The 21215-nt window shown below is 37.2% G+C and overlaps 1 protein-coding gene across 11 annotated transcripts in view; it reads right to left on the bottom strand.

Moving 5' to 3' along the window:
* KLC1 (kinesin light chain 1) overlaps positions 1–21215 on the bottom strand; it is a 64364-nt gene that overhangs the window by 2930 nt on the left and 40219 nt on the right. For 3 of the 11 annotated variants that reach the window (XM_072427426.1, XM_072427428.1, XM_072427427.1), the window contains exons 13-15: positions 19891–20061; positions 7632–7762; positions 1539–1605 (exon numbers count right to left, since the gene is read on the bottom strand). In XM_072427426.1, coding sequence (XP_072283527.1) covers positions 1539–1605; positions 7632–7762; positions 19891–20061 — 369 coding nt within the window. Of the gene's footprint in view, positions 1–1538; positions 1606–7627; positions 7763–12039; positions 12702–19890; positions 20062–21215 lie in introns of those variants that run through there. The other 8 variants (XM_072427430.1, XM_072427429.1, XM_072427431.1 and 5 more) reach the window with 8 other exon arrangements.

Genomic DNA, 21215 nt, shown 5'->3' with positions numbered 1-21215 from the left:
TTTTTTTATTATCTCCCTGTGACTGTGTGGGCTTTACAATAAGTTCCTTGAACATGGGATTCATATATTTTCTAGTACTATGCTAGTCCCACCTTCAAAGAACGTAATGTAAAGTCTATACAGTCACAGGGAGACAATAAAAAACTCCACACAGACAGTTGGGAAAAAATGAAAACCACTTGTAAATTACAAGGGTAAAATATCACGGTTTTCTCATGGCTATAAGCACAACTTTAGCATTTCCCATTGTGTACATTGTATTTTAAAGGTGTCTTTAAAGAATAAGCTAATAAAATAGGTAATCATTACCTATTACAGAGTCCATAAGATTTCTACAGGACATTTGGGGAAGCAATAACACTTTGGGACTGATTTACTGAAAAATTATAGGATGTCAACCAATAAAAATGTATTATCACCTTGCAAGGGATAATTCACTTAGCTTAGGGAATGTAGTGATAGTTCATCTTGCATATAATACCCAATCATGCAAGGGAATACCCGATCTTGCAAGAAACAAAAAACAAACAAAAAAAACAGGGTTTTGGATTGTTGAAATCAACAGCTCTTCGCTTAATTTACTAAGCCAAGAGCAGTATAACTTGCAAGGGGATAATTCACTTTTCTATGTGGACAGCCTATATTTTTTTTAGTAAATTATTCCCTTTAGGTGGATGTCAAAATGAATATGTGTATAGAGTTTATCAGTATATAGAAGCGGTAACCCAACTTATTACAGGGTTGGTGTATTTGGACTTTTAGATAATTTAAGGTAACCTTAATATCAGTTCGTACTTTGCCTCTATTACTTCACTACTGGCAATATGCATGCATCATAAATACATCTAAAAGCCCATGTACATCGGCCTAATAAGTTTGGGGAGATTTAAAAAAAAAGTTGAGTAGCACATTTCTTTATTTACAATGTGCATAATATATGGTTTCTGGTATGTAAGTCTTTTTTTTTGTAATTATGTTTTAGACTACGTATGCCTATTTTATGATTTGTGCATACTCTATTAAAAAATGCCTTGAAAAGCATACAGGGAGACTTTGTCTGTGAATTTATCTGTCTAATTAAAACTGCCTGAAAGTAATATGACTTTCTGGACACAGTAGACGAAAGCAAATGCCTTAAAACAACCCTGTATGAGATAAATTGACGTAAACACAGTTACTATGTTAGGTGCTTACTAGGTGGTTTTTTTTTTAATTCCCCAGATGGGCACATTTATACTAAGCACACATCATAAACTGTGCATGATGTAATACGAGTGTGAATAACTACACTTTTTACTTTATTTAACAAGAATTCACTTTGTACAACTCTCTTTGTTAATGTTTTCCACAATGTTTCTTAAAGTGACACTAGAGCTCACTCCATTGCTGTCCTTTGTCTAATACAGTTATTATTATTTTATTAATAAACATAACTTATATAGCACCAACATATTAAGCAGTGCAGTACATTAATGTCTACATTGCTACACACATACTAGTACTAAATGAAGATGTAAGAACATGATGGGGCGTCTTACTTGCATATGGTCCTCAGCAGCCTTGCCGCCCGTGTTAAGAACATTCAGTGAACTGGCACGCTTCATGCTGCAACCAGGACAGTGGACATGCAAGGACAAACCAACCAATGAGAATCACAGCAATACAAGACATACTCCTTCTCCTATGCACAGTTTTTTCCATCAGTGCTCATCTCCGAAGACTTTGCAACTTTCCAGTAGAAAAGGCGTTAACCATAAAAACAGCAACATTTCATCAATATAGTGGACTTGTCTAGCTTAATACCTTATGGGGAAAAACCTGAAAATGGGTCATTCAATGGGGTGATAAAAATAAACAGACAAAAAGTCTAGCATTAGTCTTTGGGGGGGGGTGTTATGGTGTATGGATATGGCCATTCAAAACTAAAGGCAAAAAAAAAAATCCTGGATTTAAGGCCGTGACCATAACTTTAAGTGAGTACTCTGCTTAAAAGTGATGGGCACAACATTCAATGGTGACAAGTCCACTTTTTCCATTTTCCCCAATAAAATGTTCTGACTGCATTCTGAAGTTTTATAGGTGACAGTGGTGCATTGATCACTCTGTAATAGCAATTCTCACAATAGTGTTTAATGGATAATTTTGCTTGCTAATGGATATCCTTTAAAAAGAGCATTTCCACCAACACCTTTTGGGAGAAGCAGAGTAGATGAACGTAGGATATATATTTTACTCACCTCTACTATATTCCTATGACTACAGTTTACTGGGATTTAGGAGATCACGTGGCAGATACACATAATGCCTTTTCAGCTCTACCAATGAAGTATTACACTTCAGAAAGGTTTCAAAGAATTCTAAACTGCAATAAGCTGTGCAATTCCCCCATCACTCCCCCAGGATAACCCTGTATCCAACCTATGAGTACACAAAAATCTATAGAAACAAGTTGGTTTATTAAGTTATTGTTTTCTTGTGCAAGATTGTAAAATGTATGCACAATTTTGATTGGCAGCAATGAGTTACTAATCCCTAATCTACACTTTAATAGGCCATTTACCAATATGTCCATTGTGGACATATTGTTACCTGTGTATGCCTTTAGAGCTGGTATAAAATCATATGCTAATTTCCTAAAAGGTGAAAATAAAACTATAAGGCTAGAAATATGTGAGAAGTGTTGTTGACTTGTATGTAAAGGCGAAGGCCTCGGGATAATTCTGATCCTGTCTTTACTACCTAATGAGTCAGTCATTTGGATCAAACTCACAGCCAGTCAAGTCTAAAATATCAAAACTTGCTCACTAAAATATTTAAGGGGAATAATTCACTAGATAGTGAAAATGCTTGTAACTTCAAAAATATTAGCAAGAAGTTCATATGAGGTAACCACAATGCACCACCGTCAGCTCTAAAAATCCCTATTTATTAGGATACTTTAGGTCTTTAGCTGGCAGAGATTGGTTAACATGAACATTTAACCTAATTTATAGCAATCAGGAAAGATCACAACATTAAAAGCAATAGAAAACAGACAGGTATTAAACTGGTGAAGAGCAATGGGTTCTCATCATCCACAGCTCCCTGGGCTCACAAACTGTACCTAAAGAAAACCCCATACATAATGGTCGTTCATAGGCTTGGCCAACCAGAGGTTCTGGAGTGAACAAATGGCTGACTGAGCAGTGTTTAAAAGTCAATTCCTCTTTGTGGGAGAGAAGCTGGATACTTTGTTTTGCTGTACCGTTGTCATAGATGTATTAGGACTGGACTAAAAAAGAATGGCATTGGCTAGAAGGCTCCAAGGATTTTGTCCCTATCTGTCATAAAGACATAAGGACATACGAGTATGCAAACAAAGGTTTTTTTTCAGCCATTACTGCTTTTGCAGTGAGGAAATGATCCCCCGGCTGCAAAGGAAAAAAATTAAGATTTAAGAAATGTACAACTTCTTTACCAAATTTCATTCACTTGCTGCTCTATGCTCTAAACAGGAAATGTTTCCAAAATCTGGTAAACATTCTATTAATAGTCACTGGAAGGGATGACTCAAAATTTTGGACTTCACCTTTAGTTCCAAAATTGTCACTAAGAAAAATTAACAATGGACAGAATTAAACAAAAATTCAATGGACAGAATTAAACAAAAATTGGAAAGGAGTTTTTTCCTTACCATATAAAATTAAAAACATGTATACTTAAATTTTCTCTTCCAATGGTTCTTCATTGGGTGCATGAGGAAATCTTTTTGGGCAAGCATCTTTCCTTCATACATAAAGCACAGTTGGTGAGCACAGAGACCAGAGATGATTTGCAATCCATATTTATGAAGCTTGTGATCTGGTTAATCATTAGCTAGAAGCAGGCAGAACATACACATATCACTTATTCACATAAACAGCAGGAATGAAAGAAGGGACCATGCAGGCTGATGGCCTGAGTGTACAAACATTAGAACAGACACATTCAACATTTGGCCTGGCAGAAAAATTCATTAATCGGGACAGACATTTGCTTTAACAAATAAAAATTCAAGTCAAACAAAAAAATAAACATAAAATTGTGGTAAAATAAAGCACATTTATTTATCAACAAGGCATCCATAAAGATAATGGGAATTTGTTTGCATATTAGGTCTTATAGAAGAAATATTTATTCAAAGCCAAACGTTTGTTCTACACAGTGGATTCTAAAAGGATATTTAGTTTCCCAATTAAACCCTTTTTTTACTAAAGAGCTCTATGTCACCACAAAACAAAGATCAATATTGTCCTATAAAGAATTACTGAATTTACAGTTCAAATCATCTAAATATAGTTCCCTTTCTGTGGAAAATAGTCACAGCTTTGATGTAAAAGCCTGTCTGCTGCCAGTGTGCTTTAAAAAGAAGGATCCCTGCAAGGATGCAGTGGCCTCTCTGCTGAAGGGTGACCCTTTGCCAAGACAGAGCAAAGCTTATGCTCTCTGCTGATTGGAATGCTAGATCAGACTTAGCAGGGGGCATGTTGGACCTTTCCAGATAAAGGAGAAAGGTTTCTTCTCTTCTCTACAGCATGCTAGCAGAGGACAGGCTTTTCTACTAAGGCATAGTCATTTTCTGAAATAAATTGAACTGCAAAACTATGAATGAATGAGCATCAAATGCAGTGTTTAACCCAGAATTTTTTTTATCAACGAAGGCATTAATTCATCGGCGGGTGGTGCACCGTGTATAATAACGAAACTCTTTAGTAACCACCCAAAAAGTAACGGGTGGTTACTGAAAAGTGCTGGGTGATGCGCCCAGCTAAAAGGGGCTGGGGAGAACACTGAAATGTACTTAACAACTGAAACTGAGCAAAGGAAACCTTTACATAAAGAAACAAAATAGCTGCTATAGATTTTTGTCATTCTTAAAATGCTTGTTGCCTGGCTTTTATTTGGACCTTTCATACTCTGAACATTCAGCCAGAACATGTATGCAATCACTTCCAAACCTGATTAGCATGTTGCATTTTGAGGAGTTCAGCAATAGCAGCGGATGTGTTTCTCATACGAAAGATTTACTTTAGTAGTTGGGCAGAGCTCAACAAATCTGGTGGCTGTAAAGCTAAACGTGTCTCTGTAATACATCATCCCTGTTTTCTGATCTGCAACAAAACCAGTTTTTCTGAATCTATAAAAGTGCACCATTGCTGGAATGGTGGCAGGTTAAAATGTAAGCGGAATATCACTAAACCCAGTCAAATAATATTATGCACTTTTGGGAGTTTGATGTCTTAATTCAAGAATTTATTGTAAACAAATGTACAAAAGACTACTGAAATAGTGAATGCTAGATTTCAAGTAGTTAAACCCATAAACAAAAATGTAACATTTAATTAGGTAATACTAAGGACTACAGAACCAAGCCCCTCAATGTTTAGAACAATAGGGACAAAGAGGCAGACAATTCACACTATCTTTTTCTGCTGTCCTGATACAGTTCAGTGAATGGCGAAAAGACAAGAAATCTGTTTATGGCAGAAACGCCAGATGAAAAGGAAAAATACTTTAAACAGAAAAATCAAATCAGACAGCTCACCTAAGGTCTGCAAACTGTAACAAATTGCATTTTTGTTTTTGAGTTTAGACAAGGATTATTGATTGTTCACTTTGCTGACCCCTGAGTGGCCAGGACTGCTTTTGTTTTATATTAGGAGAACACTTCTTTATAAACTTTCTCCTGCTGCACTGGATTCCAGACAGCTGCTAGCAAAAAAGAGGTTATGTCTAAAGAGGTGATACCCAGCCCGGAACCCATTTAGGGTTGTTGGCCAGATCACTGAACTTATTCATTAAAGGAGTACATTTTAAAAGAGCAGCAAGTCCACTATATGGGATACAATTGACAACATGTATTTGGTAACAGTGAAGGCTGTGACAAACTTGTAACAATTTCTTAATGTGAAATTTTAAGTCCCCTTTTTTGGCAATCCAGGCAGGTGAATATTGCAGAAAAGTGCCAGACGAGGTCCCCTCTGCAATAATTGCTCTTACCCGCCTGTTCGCTGCCCAGCTGTTAGACTGTGCTGAGCTGCACATGCGCAGCTTAGTCTTGGCTGCCGGGGAGGCCTGGCAATCCCGGATTCCCTTGCATGTGTTGGGAACAAATAAAATCCCAAACACCTGTGTAGGAGTTACATCATCCAGGCACAGCCAATCAACATGTGAACTAAATGGGTGAGTAGTTGCGAGTTTAGTTTTGCTTCAACCATGGTTTAAATATCTGTACACAGATTAAAGAAGAACCCCCATAAAAGCCATTATACTTTAACTTGCTTAATACCCTTGCATAGTTGGGGTCTATGTCTGTAACATTTGTTATACCCTAAAAATTGTAATGTTTCCTATGTCTCTGTGGGCATGCTCACATTAACAGATCATTGCGGAGGTGACCTAAATGAAAAGAAATCAGCCTCTGTTGTTTTTAGAACTGTATTAAGCTATGTACACACAATAGAAGGTTGTTGACCAAGATGAATGCTCAAGATCATCTCAGCGAAAATCTAGATTGTATACAGCAGCGAAAATGTTTGGTGATCTGCTGAGGTGGATCAGTAAACAGCTGAGTGGGGAGGACCACTGTCGGAGGAGGACGCAGCAGCGAGCCTCCCATCCTCTTCCCTCTTCATAAAACTGAACAGTGCTGTGTGTACAGTGCTTGGTCAATCTGTCACTGAAAACAATCAAAACAAGATTATTTCTAGTGACAGAATCTTACCATCTGTACACAAAAGCAGCTATCCCAGCTGTAAATAAGGCAATTTAATTCTCAAGGAGCCGTTTTTGTCTCATGAAAGGCATAGGAAAAACAAATATACAAATTTATTTACTATATACAAAAATACAATTCTCAAAGACCCCCTGATAATGTACATGCCACCTTGTAACCTTTTCAAATTTATCTACAGTATATGCTTTGAGAAAAGTCCTTTCAGCAGTTGATGAACATCAAACCCAAACACCTAAAAGCATTGAAATCCCTGCAATAAAATGGTATTTTATATAGTAAAGACCAAGATATGGAATCAATATTATTAGCCATTATGTTCCTTTAGTGTCTACTCAAGCTTCTAAAAAGAGCTCTGTGACTAGAAATGATCAAACATAGCTTTTTTTTTTTTTTTTAAATTGAAAAACTGCAGACACACCGAGTCTGTGAAATGCTTCATTATGTCTTTTAGTTCAACCAGGTAAGGTATTGCTTAGATTTGGCTGCATTCCATAGACAGCTTTGTCTGCAGATTCCACTTGACCACAAAGAAAAGTGTAACATTTCCAACTGGAAATCATTAGGAAACAAATGATGAATAGCATTTGTAACCCCTATAAATCAGAAAGAGGAGTCGTGCTTTAAGGATTCCATGCTGACATGATAAAATATAAAGCAACAATATAATATACATAATGAAATGACCTTTCTTGACTGTAATGTTACAAATATACAGATTAATAGAACATGAATCTTCTGTATCATTTCCTGCTGCTTTGTGATCCCTCATTTTTATTTTACAAAACAGTCTTAAGAAATAGTCTACTTCACCACAATGTTAAAACTACAGGAAGCACAAGCGTGGACACCAGCGGCCCGGCTAGAATTGGATAATTACCCAGGATTCTTTGGTTCACCATCTCGTGAACTGCCTCCCTTCAGCTTCCTGACCAGCTTTTCACTGCTGCGTCTTATGGAAGCGCGAAGTTTGCTAAAAGACCCGCTGCGTTTTAAAGATCCAGTGCCATCCTAAAACAAAAGGTTAACAGGACATGAATAAAGGTTATGATACAGACAAGAAGTGTTGTGTGCCACTTCGACCTACAGTAATATCTTATACAAAATGAATATACCTATTTACCAATGCTCATTTGACCCATGTTAACAGAACCAGGAGGAAAGCAGAATAATGGATTAAACATAAACGAACATACCGTCCAAAAATGTTACCTTGGCAGTGGGTTCATGCCCAAAGCATAACTACAATCCTTATTTCATATGCATTCATACATTTGTATCACCCAAAAACAAAAGCAGGCCGTGCTCAAATTATGTAAAGCTCCTGGTGATGGTGCCTGCTCTGATAATATGGTAATCATTGACATACAAAACTATTTAAAGCAAAAAGGCAGTTATCTAATCTAATCTTGGAGCAGGGTCCACTCCTCCTCCTCCTGTGTCACGGTCTGTATCTGTCTGTCATTTGCAACCCTTTTTTAATGTACAGCGCTGCTTTATATGTTGGCTCTATATAAATCCTGCTTATTATTAATAATATTAATAATAATAATAATATTTAATGGCTATGCTTAATGGAACTCCAGGCAAACATTTAAAGCACTTATGTGCTCATTTAAAACAAAATGTGTATATAGACCAAGAATATATTTTCACTTTGTGAAAATCTATCCACTGCCTTGGGTTTAGCAGCAGCATTGTCCACCCACCATGCACTCTTCTTTAGTCATTGGAACTGCAGAACTGATAAACTGCCTAAATACCAACTGAAGGAGAATGTATAGCAGGCTGAGAATGCTGCTACTGATTGCAAAGCATTACAAGACATTGTACGCCTGAAAAAGGGAGTGATGCCGCTGTCATGATCAATAGGTAAACAAATTGCAAGAGAGTTACAAAAACCTTTTTCTTAGGTAAGCCATATATAATAAGGTATTATGCAAAGTATAGTGAAAAAAAAGTTTGAGTTAACATACATCATAAAATGAAGCTTAAATATTGTCATTACTATTGTGAATGTATTTTTAGTTATTCTTCATATTCTGCATTGTACTTCCTATAATTCCAATAATCATTATGAGAGTGGGAGTACCTGCATCAAGATTCTAACTCTGACATTATGCTGTCATTTTTAGCCATTAGCAGAGGGAAGAGGCTATTTTGGATGGGCTTTGAGGAGGAGGCTTGCAACACAGCTAGATATCACCCCTGGAATGATGCTCATGTATATTATAACAAGCAGGCTAGTAAATAGGAGGTGACTGCAAACGTGCCGCGGTCAATAACGGCGTCACTATTTTTATTCTATGTGCTTGCTGTTTGACTGGAGTTCCACATTAAGCCTGAGTTTGCATCAATCAGGTAAAGATTAAGGAAACAGTATCTATCTGATGTTTTATATTGCAATTGCAAAAAAGACATGATATAAAAAAAGTCCTAATTTAAACAACTACAAAGCTAACCAGAATGTTTTTGGTATTGCAATGCCCTAATGTATAATTGAATTACTTTCCTATACTACTCATACCCTTGTTGCCTGTTCAAAGCTTTCTTTTTAAAAGTTGACATATACTCATGTAAAACAAAAGTCTTTCTACGTGAAGTCTTAGGTTCTTAGTCATATCATGTCGGACAGCTAGAAAGAGTTGGGATTGACCAATACTCTTTACAAGCGATCACATGGAAAAGAAACTAGGTCTTCACAGATCTGGCCAGCACCAGAATACCTGGGGCAAGATGTTTTGGGGGAGGAATGTAGGTTGTTTTTTTTCCTCATTTAGGCAGCTCAGTAAGTGTAACAGTAACCTACAGTAACCTAGGTTTTTATAAAGCACTTGAGTACAGGTCCACTTTAAACAGCCAAAACAAAACCTGAGTAATCTGAGCAGAGGAAATTAAAGAGGAATTTCGTGGGCTTAACATTGTCGCTGCAATAACAGCATTCTTTTACACTGTAGGGTTACGCTGTAAGGTTCAGACACACCCAAAAAATCACTGATTGAAAACATACCACATCCATATACCTTGTTATTGTGACTCTATAGCTTTAGCTTATGTTCAAATATAATAATATTCTAAACCAAATCCTTCTAGGTCAATGAGGCTGGGATCAGTATTAGCTGCTCACAGCCTACTCATATATAGCTACAATAACAGTTTCTTCACAGACTGTGATCCTAAATTTTTATGGCCATTCTGCGGAGATCCAGAGGAACAGACAATCCCATACAGAATTTAAAAGCTTTTTTTGGAGACAGAACTGAGGTTGATTATTGAAAAATTGGAACATGCTCCCTTTTGCAGAGTGAATGTGCAAGCAATAATCCTATATTTTCCCTTTTGCATATGACTGGTATTCTTTGCAAAGTGAACTTCCACCTAGGGTTAGAACTCATTCTCAAAGCATCTCTTTGTAGTTCTCTACACTGGCTTCCATTTCACCCTAGAATCAAATTCAACCTTTTGTGCTTTGCCTTCAAATCCATCCAGAGTTCTTGTCCCACTTACCTTTCTCACCTGGTAAAAAAAAAAAAAAAAAAACACCCCAGAAACTCTCTCCGCTCCTCTGATGACCGACAACTGACTTCCTCACTCATAACCTCATCACACGCACAGCTACAAGACTTTTCTAAAGCTGCCCCAATTCTCAAGGATGGTCTTCCTCATACTAATCAGCTTGCTCCTACTTTCTGCTCATTTAAAAGGGCACTCAAAGCCCATTTTTTTAAAACTTGCCTACCCATATTGTTCTGTATTTTGAAACCCTCACTATTTCCCACCATACACATCTCCCCTTCTATTGTGTGTTAATTCCCCCAACTACTAGATTGTGAGCTCTTCGGGGCAGGGTCTCCTCCTGTGTCACTGTCTGTATTAATCTGTCATTTGCAACCCCTATTTAATGTACAGTGTTGCATAATATGTTGGCACTATATAAATCCTGTTTAATAATAATAATAATAATGCACATGTTCAGCTGAACATGCTCTTCTTCTTTAGTAAATCAACCCAACTGATGCATGAGTGAAAACTAATATTTAGTTCATCTTCAGATTTATTAGTTTTAAAAGGTTCAGCCCTAAAAAACTTCAAGGGAACCTGTTCTAGGATATTAATGGGGGCTACTACAGTTAAGGACCTAAGAATCCTATTTGTCTGGCTGTGATGGGACTTTATTACTTTTTGGGATTTGTTATTTGCCTATTTTTTGTGCATCAGGACTTCCATAGCAATGAAGTCAGAAAAAAGGAAATATGCAATGGCAGTCTATATATATCTGTAGGTATATGTTTCCCTTTAAATCAGCATTAGAGAATTTAAGTACAGAAGGAAAAAACATTTGTTGCCTGATTTTTACCAACAAAAAAAGCATTCTGCTTCTAGGCATTGTTAAAACACGATGTCTATTTAGTTGATACAGTAGTCACCACCAATTAGTGTCATATAGCTCAATGACTCCTTCAGCAAGTTCATGACCCTTCTGAGGACTTGTACAATGTATTCTGTACATTGCCTAGTACGTGTCAAAGGAAAGATACTCCATATTGCACAAGAAAACAGCTCATACCATATCTATAGTAAGATTAAGCAGATTTTACCATAGTCATAGTGCTGGTAGTCACATAGCAAAAAAGTCTTATAAACTAAGAAGTTAGTAGAAGAAAGACATTTGTAGGTAAGCATGTTATGAGGGTGTAGGTGTGTGTTTGTATAATTCTGACATTTAGCCATCACCGGTTTCAATTTAAAACACTCAAATTCCCACTTGTGTTACAAACTGTAGAAATTTGCTACATAACACAAAATGATTTTAGTGTAATTGTGATACTTTTATTTTGTATGCAAAGCAAAACATGTTTGTAGCCCAGTGAATTTTCTCATAGATGCACTGCATTCACTTATACATCTGTGCACAGTAGATCCTTTTTGGAACAGAAGGTATTTACATGCCACTTTCCATCACAAATCTCCAAAAAAAAGGGGATTATTTCTCACTTATGAAGTGTTTATGACATGTACGAGAAATCATTTTTGGGATTTGTTTTTAAACATGTATATAGACCTTCTGTTCCAATAAGGCTCTGCTGTGCTTTACATGGATTCAGCAGAGAGCAGGTTGGTTCCTTTTAGTCCATCTTACCATAAGTTGTCTGGTTAAACATTCACAACTTTCAATACTGTTAAAAGACCAGAGGAATCACACACCAACCATGCGTTTTAGAAATGAAGTCAAATATTAAGAATAAAAAACTACAGAGGAGACAAGCGAGCAGACGAGAGACAAAGGCTGGGGTCAGTTGGAGAGTTTATTAGAAGTTAGAAAGACATGTACACAAATCACCATACACTTCGAGGATTAGTAGAAGAAGCACAACTGCCAAAAAAGTCACACTAAGACTGAAATAGCTCTAAATCCCATTAATACTTGAGGCAGGAGATCCATTCACATCCAAAGTCGATGGTATCCACACAACGGGTCTCCACTGATAGTATTATCAAGCATTTGCAGTACATGCTTTTATTTCTACAAGGTACAGTTTCTGTGCAGAGGTCCTCGACATGCCACTAATGGACCTCGAGATATTAAATTACCTTCAGTAAAAGAGCAACTAGCTTAGAAGTGCTTTCCTAGCGACTGAATACATTGGAATAACACATCGCTGTATGACTGGATTACAGATCTTCATAGCTAGGTAACAGCTTGACAAAGCTACACATGTACAGTGTTGAGAAGGGGGGGAAAAAGTAGTGTAGGAAGAGGAAGAAGTGTTGGTTCTTTCAGTTGAGTATGGTCAATTTACAAAGGATGTGTGTGTGACAGCTCAGATGGAAATCCTACAAAGAGGTGCTAGAAGACAGCGGTCATTACTGGAGAGAGAGGTTAAAGCTTGAAGATGGAGCGCATCCGTCATGCAGGAGACAGAGTTAGAGTCACACAAGGCATCTAGGCCTGTGGAAAGGAAATGGAAACAAAGATATCTCCATGAAAGCGCTGGAGACTGTATTAGCAGATTTACCTTACAGACATGATTAAAAACAGTATTTCTAGGTCACTTGTTTAGGTAAACCTGTCGTGAGAACTTGGAAGTGGCCAATGCCAATTTGATTTAGAACCTGGAGACTCCTGGCTGATTATCCTCAAACTAAAATGTAGTTAAAGGTTGACAGCCAGAAACCAGCAACTCCTAAAACCAACTGGTCATGTCAGCTCCCAGAAGTCTTTCAGGTTGTCCTAGAGTGTACCTAAGACCAGACTATGGATACTCAAGTGCTTATATATTCCTATAGAAGAGCTTTAAATTAAGCACTGACTTCTCTGAGGACACTATGGAGCAATTCATTTTCATAGATTGCAACAGATAAAGTTTAGTTAAACCGTGGCAAACTGCAAAGACTGCTGCCAAAAGAAGCATTGAGATTTCAGTACCTCTGTTGTAGACTTTACCTGCAGCCTTCTTATAAAGCTTATTTACAACTTGTTAAAAATATATAAACAGACAAATGTCCACGGCCTGGTCACAGTATAGACAAAGGGGCTAAATAATGAAAGGCAGGCTTTTGTTTCAGCTTTCATAAATCAGTGAAATACATAACCAAATAAAATTAATTTGTTTAAATGTGAAGCTTTAACTTCTGTCTAGACAGTTCAAATTTACTTATAGAAGCAACATATTTACTACTACTAATCTATAAACAGAGAAACAAAACTAATTCTTGAAATAGCAGGAAAACAAAGTAATTCATATAGAGAAAGCAGTTATAACAGTCATGGTATGATTCTGACCATTTCAATGGGTTCAACAAACTGAGAACTGAAGTAATATTTTTTTTTTTTTGGAGAAAACATCTTCATAAACTTCTTTTTGCATAGAAGGTTTATTGCATAGACCCAGATCTACTGGCATGTCAGACCAGTTGTTTATTTTAAATATACATCAGCAGTCTTGGTACTGCTTGGTGAGGACTAATGGTATTGGCCAGAAGTTTACATTAGACCACACTGCCTTTTCTTATGTTGAATGATTCCTGCTTGGCAAGTATGGTTTCCAACACTCTTTGCCAAAGATCAACGTGATGTAATCGGGTCTCTAATAAAAGCCATATTGCTAACAAGAAATTGTACCAACCAGACTGTTATAACTGGTAATACAAGACAAACACACAAAAGGGTCACATTTAGAAAAGGATGTCAGTGTAAGGTGAATATGTATTTCTCTGAACCAAGTGTATGAGATCCGTATTCGAAATAATACATGGGAATGTCATTATCAGGCACTCCTAGATATGGCTGGCTTTAGACAGGTTTTTTTTTTTGTTTTTTTGTTTTTTTTTTTGAGGCAAAGCATATTCAGCTATACCAGCAGCAATAAAGATGCATGTAGCTGGACAACAGTGGTGCAGATAAGGATGAAAACATTTTTAGTATGTTAGTATGTAGTATGTTTTATTTTTAGTACCTTTAATTTCACTAAAGATAATACATCCGTACATATCTCTGCAGCCCTTGAAAGGTAAAGCCATATTTTATTTTTTCCAGAGGCTGCAAAGAGAAGTAAAGCTGGAAATAATTTTTTATCTTGCTTTCTTGATCGCTCCTGCAGCTCTAGTGGAGCTGTGGCATGTGTTCTGCATCCAAGAACACATACCACAGCTCCGCTAGGGCTTCAGAGCAATCAGGAGAGTGGAGCAGAGCTCGGCTGATTGCTCCGCTCTGTGATTAGCTGAGAAAAGGGAAACCTTGATGACGCTTGTTTACCTTTTCTCAGCCATTCAGCACTAGAGGTGAATGGGGACAAGTCCCCCCATTCAAGTCTAATGATGAATGGCTGGGAAACCTCAGTTAACCTGAAACTACACTTATCCGGAATCGTCCATTCCCCGTGGGTGCAGGATAACCAAGGTTCTACTATATAACTATGAAGTTTAATCAGTCTGAGGCTGGGTACACAGTGCAATAATTGTCACTGGAAAGAATCTTTCACTATCCTTTCCAACAACAAAAGACTGCACGATGCATGAACAAGCAATGTGCATACACCGCCGTTCTGCTTTATGTAGGTGGGGGTGAACAACAGAGCCGCACCCCGCTGCGCTCTCCCCTTCACTTTCATTGCGATTGTTTCTAGACTGTTGTCCCTGAATCTGCCAGGACGGTGCTCTGGACGATGAGGACTGTACACACACCTGATTCTCGTCCAATATCAGCCCTGAGGCGATTATGGGACAAGAATCATCTGATGTGTGTACGTAGCCTAAGGTGTAAAGCAATAAACAGTAATTAAATCTGAATTCACCTTAAACTAAATTCCAGACAGATTTGAAAATTTGTAATTTACCTAATTTTAAAATAATTAAACTGATTTGTTTTTTAGGATTTCCAAATACCTAAATTTGACTGATTTAAGGCCTGTTGGATTTGGAATGAATAAGTAAGTGTGGCGATGATTCTCTCAAAGTGAAACTTCTTTAATATATAGTTATGAGGTCTTAGACCGAGCTGTGCTGCATAATGGACAAATATAACTGTACTGTCAAGAAAAGGGCACCTTCATCACAAGAATGGTTGAACATAATCGATTGCAAGCATGAATGTTAACTGTGTATACATCTGTTTGTCTGGAGTTTAGCTTTAACTAAATTCAGATCAGTACCAGATGACAAACTGGTATAGGGTGCTACGCTTTGCCCTCAAGGCTTTGCCATTTGTAATGTTATGCTACCTACAGTCTACGTTCTTGGCTTTTTGAGCGTCCCACTACTTTTTCACTTAATTAATGTCTAAAACCTTAAACAGTAAAAGGGGATTTACTTTTCGGCCCTTCTACTGTAACCACTAATAAAAACTAGCATTCCAATGATTAGCTGTTACAACCCACCAAATAGGAAGCATGTTATGTTTGCATTAGAGAAGTACAGTGACGATAAGAGCCATTAAAGCTGATGTATCAAGCAATTTTCAGTCTAGATTTTTCATTACATAAAACTGTGTTAGTTGTTGGGAGGATTCTCAAGTCTCATGAACAATTAAAATGAAAGGGATTGTGATGAAACATAGAAATCATGCGGATGATGCATTTCAAGCAATGTGGCATGCTAAATTTCATAAATAATTCAGCAAAGAGGTTCCCCATACACAACTGAACGCCTAAAATGTTTTCCTTTACATAAAAGAACCCGTAATTCAGAAATAACTCTTTTTTTAAAGCCCCAATTAATATTCTAAGACTAAGAAACTTGCTTGCCAAAGAATGAATGAACCTTTAAATTCTGCAACATCAGTTAAATTCTTTACTAAGTGTCAAATGGTTCCTATGCTGCAAATAAAATCTGCATGCCTCTTAGCAGTTACAATATAAGGCTGGCACTGGTAATAGCATGTTCTAGAACATGAGCAGCTTCTTACTTTAAAATGTTTAAATTTTTTCGCCTGGGCGGTGAAATGTCATATTGCAGATTAAAACTGCCAGCAAGCTCTCCTGCAACGAGCCTGTATCAACAGTTCTTGTTACAAAAAATGCAAGCAGTGCTACAGAAAATCAAAGAACGCAAAACAAATGTAATCACTCAAAAGCAGGATGTAAAATATCACTGATTGAATAAAATGTTCTGCATGGAGAACCTCTTTAAATGATGAAATAAAAATGGACCTTCCTAAATAATATTACCGATAAGTGACATCTCATTGCTAAAGCCCAATTTTGCACATTTCTTCTTCCCAGAATGTCTTAGGAACCAACTGATTTGGCACCAGAGAGAACCATTGGCCTAGCATTGGTTTCATTAATATTGACCAGATACTAGTTGCACAGATCCTTCTAGGGAGTGAGATAAATTCAAGCAATATAAGCTTCTTATACCAGGATAGAGGTCAAGGCTTTCATATGCAAACTGTAAAAGCATCAGCTAAGGAAATAATCCCATGCCAGGTATTATTACTTAAATGCTTTATGAAGACTATTAGACATTTGGCAGATGCCATATTTACTATAGGTAAATATGCTTTAGTTGTAAATAGCTTTACAACTACAATGCAGCTAAGCGTCCTTCAGTATCAGAAACAATTTCGACAGCAGAGAAAATGATGCATATTCACTCTGAACATAGGTGCCCTTGTAAAGGGTTTTTTTTTTATTGGAACATTTAGCATTGCTAAAATGGATGCATAGCTTGCAAAAATAGGCCCATGGATTGTCACCAAAGATGGCATAGACCCAACAGTTTGGCGATGAGACCCACATGATTGTCAATTCATTCACTAGAATTTTACCACCCCACAAATGCACTGTAATGCTCAAATTCACTGCAAGAAACTGAACGTGGATAAATCTTCTTAAATGTGAATTTTTCCCCTCTATGTATCACACATCACCCATACCCAGTGCCTTGACGATTTACAGAATAATACCTATGAGCTTTAGCATGAGCTAAGCACCCCACATTTACCATGTTGTGTCACCTTTTATAGGAAGAAAACAATATATGGGCAACAAACAAAAGCAGGCAGAGTCATGCATAAATGTACATTGAACACAGGATGTCACAATAAAACAAAAGTATATGGAATGTGGTACTGTTTTCTCATATGACAAAATGACAACATAAAAATGAATATATACCAAAAAAATAGGTAAATTAAGCAGAAAAAACTTAAAAGTAGTAAAATATAATTTGCCTCCAGCCTTGGGTGAAAAATCTATATACAGGATATTGGTTTTGGAATCATTAACTTTTCTGCCTCTATTTTAAAAAGAGTACTTTATCAAAAAACATAAATACATTTTGTTTAGGTGATAGGGTAACAAGGTAACCAGGCTGGGAATTTATTATCAACTCATAGATAGGCTTGCTCTGTAGATCCACTGCAACATCTGGTCGCTCAACTTCTAATATCCTATACCATCTCTAGGTTGTATGATTATACAGGTCTGGTATGTCTACCTTGGTATCTTCCAGTACATTCTTCGTAAAAAATCAGCCTCAGCAACAGGTCTGCTTAATAAAATATACCCCATGATAGGATTAGTGTTCACCAATGCACTTAGTTTGCTGTGGTTCACTTGATCTCATGTACTCCTTAACACATACTTTTTTTCACCAGTACTATTAACTGGGATTTGTAATATGGTGAATCTGTGTGGATAAAATACATTTGCTTTATAGAGTAGAATCAACCCCTGGGGTAAACATAGCACTGTATGAGAACAGATCATAAATAGCAACATGAAGGATCTGTCCAGGAGTTTGATTTAATAGGTGACTTAGCTTCAATGTTTCAGAGACTACAGCAGAAAAGGAAAGAATAAGATTACCAGCCTTGTTAATTTGTTACCCCAATCCAAAAATAGGTTAAAGAGTTTGGGGCTGAATTCACAGACCTAGAAATACTGTAAAGCCGTTGCTTACTTTGTGTAAAATACTGAAATATTAACTCACAGAACAGTAACAAGGCTCAACACAGCACAACATGCAGAAGTACAGAAGAAATGAAGGGAAGAGTACAGTACACAGTATAAATCAGCAGATTGCATTAGGCAGTATACCATGCTTTTCATTTTCATGTTATTGATTACAAGAATACATGCTGATTGATTGTCCCAGTGTAAAGAAACCCAAATGGAGTATTATTAAAGAGACATGTATGTAAAATAAAAGCTCATAAGCCCTTTCTAAAGGTAGACAGGCTGGGAATGATGTGAGAATTCACTAAACGAGAACATAAATGGTTATAAAGTGCCCTGACCAATATTTAGGTTATATTGTAAACAACTCCAGAATGCTGGGCAGCTCAGACCAAATTCTGTGGGTGCTTCATAATGCTCTGATCAACTCATGTGGTAGGGGTCTGGTTTGTCCCTTTCGCCACCCTACAATCAGCTACTGTCGCATGGCTGTGATGGGCAGGATTTAAAATAGCAATGCATTGGAGATTCTAAGGGGTAAGCAAGAGCATTGATAGGAGTAGAGCTCCTCAGGGCTTCCCAGGCATTCAATTTAGAGCCATTACCTGTAGTAACCACCCAAATATTGGTTGAGCTACCTTATGTTTGTTTTAACTAAACTAAAAAAAAAGGATGAAAAGGTGGTCAAGCAATAACTTTAGAGAAATTAATGTTTATATCACTGCTGGAAATTTTAGGAGCCAAAAGTGGCAGCATTTCTCCTATTCAGTCATTCTCAATGATCAGGTTGCATTTTCCTAATCAACTGCTATTGATCCCTCCCAAGAGGGTCAATCAGCACAAAAGATGTCTACACATCTCTCCTTTCCTAGGCAAACCTACATGTCTGTACAGTTATCATACAAATGATGAATTTTTTTGTGTCAGTGACAACGCAAACCTTAAAACTAATAACCAGCGGTTATTAGAAATAAAAAAAAATTAGAGAACACAAACATTTATATATAGAGAGGTTTTATATTTCTAAACACTATAATGCTACTCAGACTTCTAAAATGCAAAAGCGTAAGGCACAACAAAGAGAAGTACAGTAATCCAGATTTTCATTGCATAAATCACAACTGAACTCCAGCATATAACTCTGTCAAAGGCTGTCGGAGTCTTTGCCTATTTGGCTGATAAAGTCAAAGTTATAGTAACTGCTTGTTTCCTGCCATCATGCTGCAGAACAGAACCACTGTGTGGAAGCAGCAGATAAGAGGAAAAGCTCTCCAAGTAAAGGTCCTTTTTCCACAGCAAGAGGGCAAGGGACAGGCCATTTTACTTTGGCTAAGGTTGCTTTACCAGCTGAATGAATAGCAAAACTCAGATCACTTGGTGTTATACTGTACAAAAAAGCTACTGACATAGTCTACTTGGACTTTTCAATAAGTAAATAACAAAATTAGATTGGTTGCTACAGATTACTGTACTGTATCTCTCTTATAACTACTACCTACTCTACAAGAAGAAAACAGAAAACTAATAAAAATGGAACATTCAATCAGCATTATAAGACAAGGAAAGGAGCCCAGATAAAAGATTATGGAAATATCAACAAATTAGGCAAGAGGATTGCTGTAAATTATTCTTGTTATTACAAAATGGAGTTATACCAGCATGCGGATCACATTAATGTGTTTTAGATTGGTTACAAAGTGAGATTGTCCATTATTTGGCCACACTGTGTACTGCACTTACCCCGTTCCACTCTACGCTCATACTCACTTCCTCCCCTCCGTCTGGACCACTCTCGTACTTTACCACGTCGAGGCTCTCCCGGCTTCTCCTCTTCTCTATGCTTTCTGGGTCATTTAACACTTCGGCCACTCGCTGCTTGTGGACATTGTCTAGTCCCTGTGAGACAGGACCCTTGCGTTACAAGTAAAGGAAGAAAGCCCCTGAGATTTGTGTCAAAAGGACAAAAAGTGACTGTAAAAGGTCAAGGCCTGGAAAGGAAGACCTTACAACATGATTCCTGTTTCCTTTCCAGGGACTGGGATCTGTAACAGACCCCAAATACCTTGACATAATTAGAACACAAAACATTCCACATAGCTGACATCAGAACCCACATAATGATGCAGAAAAAAGTATAAGAGACACATACTGTGAAAAAGAAGGTGGATAACCCAGTTTTCCTTTAAGGTTTTGGAGAACCTAGTAATCGTGAAGCAATTATAAAATCACCAAAGACAACAAACTCAGAGGTTTTGTAGCTGCTACAAATCTCTTCTAACAAAGTAATAGTAAACAACTCGTGTCTGTGTGTCCGTGACAGATCAATGTTGCCCATTCCTGAAAAAAGTGAGGGCAAGGCGTGCCCACCCCACTATACCCCTGACCATGACCCTTGAGCAAAAAGGTTTAGTTAGCCTTACTATACTACCCTATAGTAAGCTTTGACATCATACAGTGTTAACACAGTGTTAGGGTTGAACACTCGGATGGAGGAACAATGAGACTAGGGGTTTTCTTACAGAATATCCTGTCATTTTGCCCTTTTTGTTGCTTGTGTCCCTCCTTTAATTTCCCAGTTCCTTTAATGACAACATTGTCAGGAAGAGGTTGCTAGCCCTTTCCCAGTTTACCCCACCTAAAAGTGTGATCAAGGTACAAGTTTAACTAAAGTGCAGGAAATGCTTTTCTGTGTGGCTTAGCTAGAAAAGATTTCTAATTTTTTCAAAATGGAAATGTGTCTGTTAGTACCTTAACATATATACCTGTAATCCTGTATCCCAAATCTTTAATAGAAGATAGCGTTTAAATAGAACGGATCTTTGTCATTATAAATTATTGATTCGATATTTCTGCATCACTTTGAGCCCTGTCAGCCAGCAAGGAAACATGCCAATGCAGTCACAAATAACTTCAGAAATGATTTACTAAACACAGCATGCCAACACCCAGACAATAAACACAAATGTCACCTGACAGTATACAGATACAAAATTAACAGAAACCATGCGCTTTTTTTTTTTAAACATTATACAGTTTTCTGACCAAGGGTAAACTTGAAGAGCCTA

Source organism: Pyxicephalus adspersus, chromosome 12 (assembly GCF_032062135.1).
Source record: "Pyxicephalus adspersus chromosome 12, UCB_Pads_2.0, whole genome shotgun sequence".
NCBI lineage: Eukaryota > Metazoa > Chordata > Amphibia > Anura > Pyxicephalidae > Pyxicephalus > Pyxicephalus adspersus.
The sequence above is the reverse complement of the archived record's forward strand: the minus strand, read 5'-3'. Positions and strand labels throughout refer to the sequence as shown.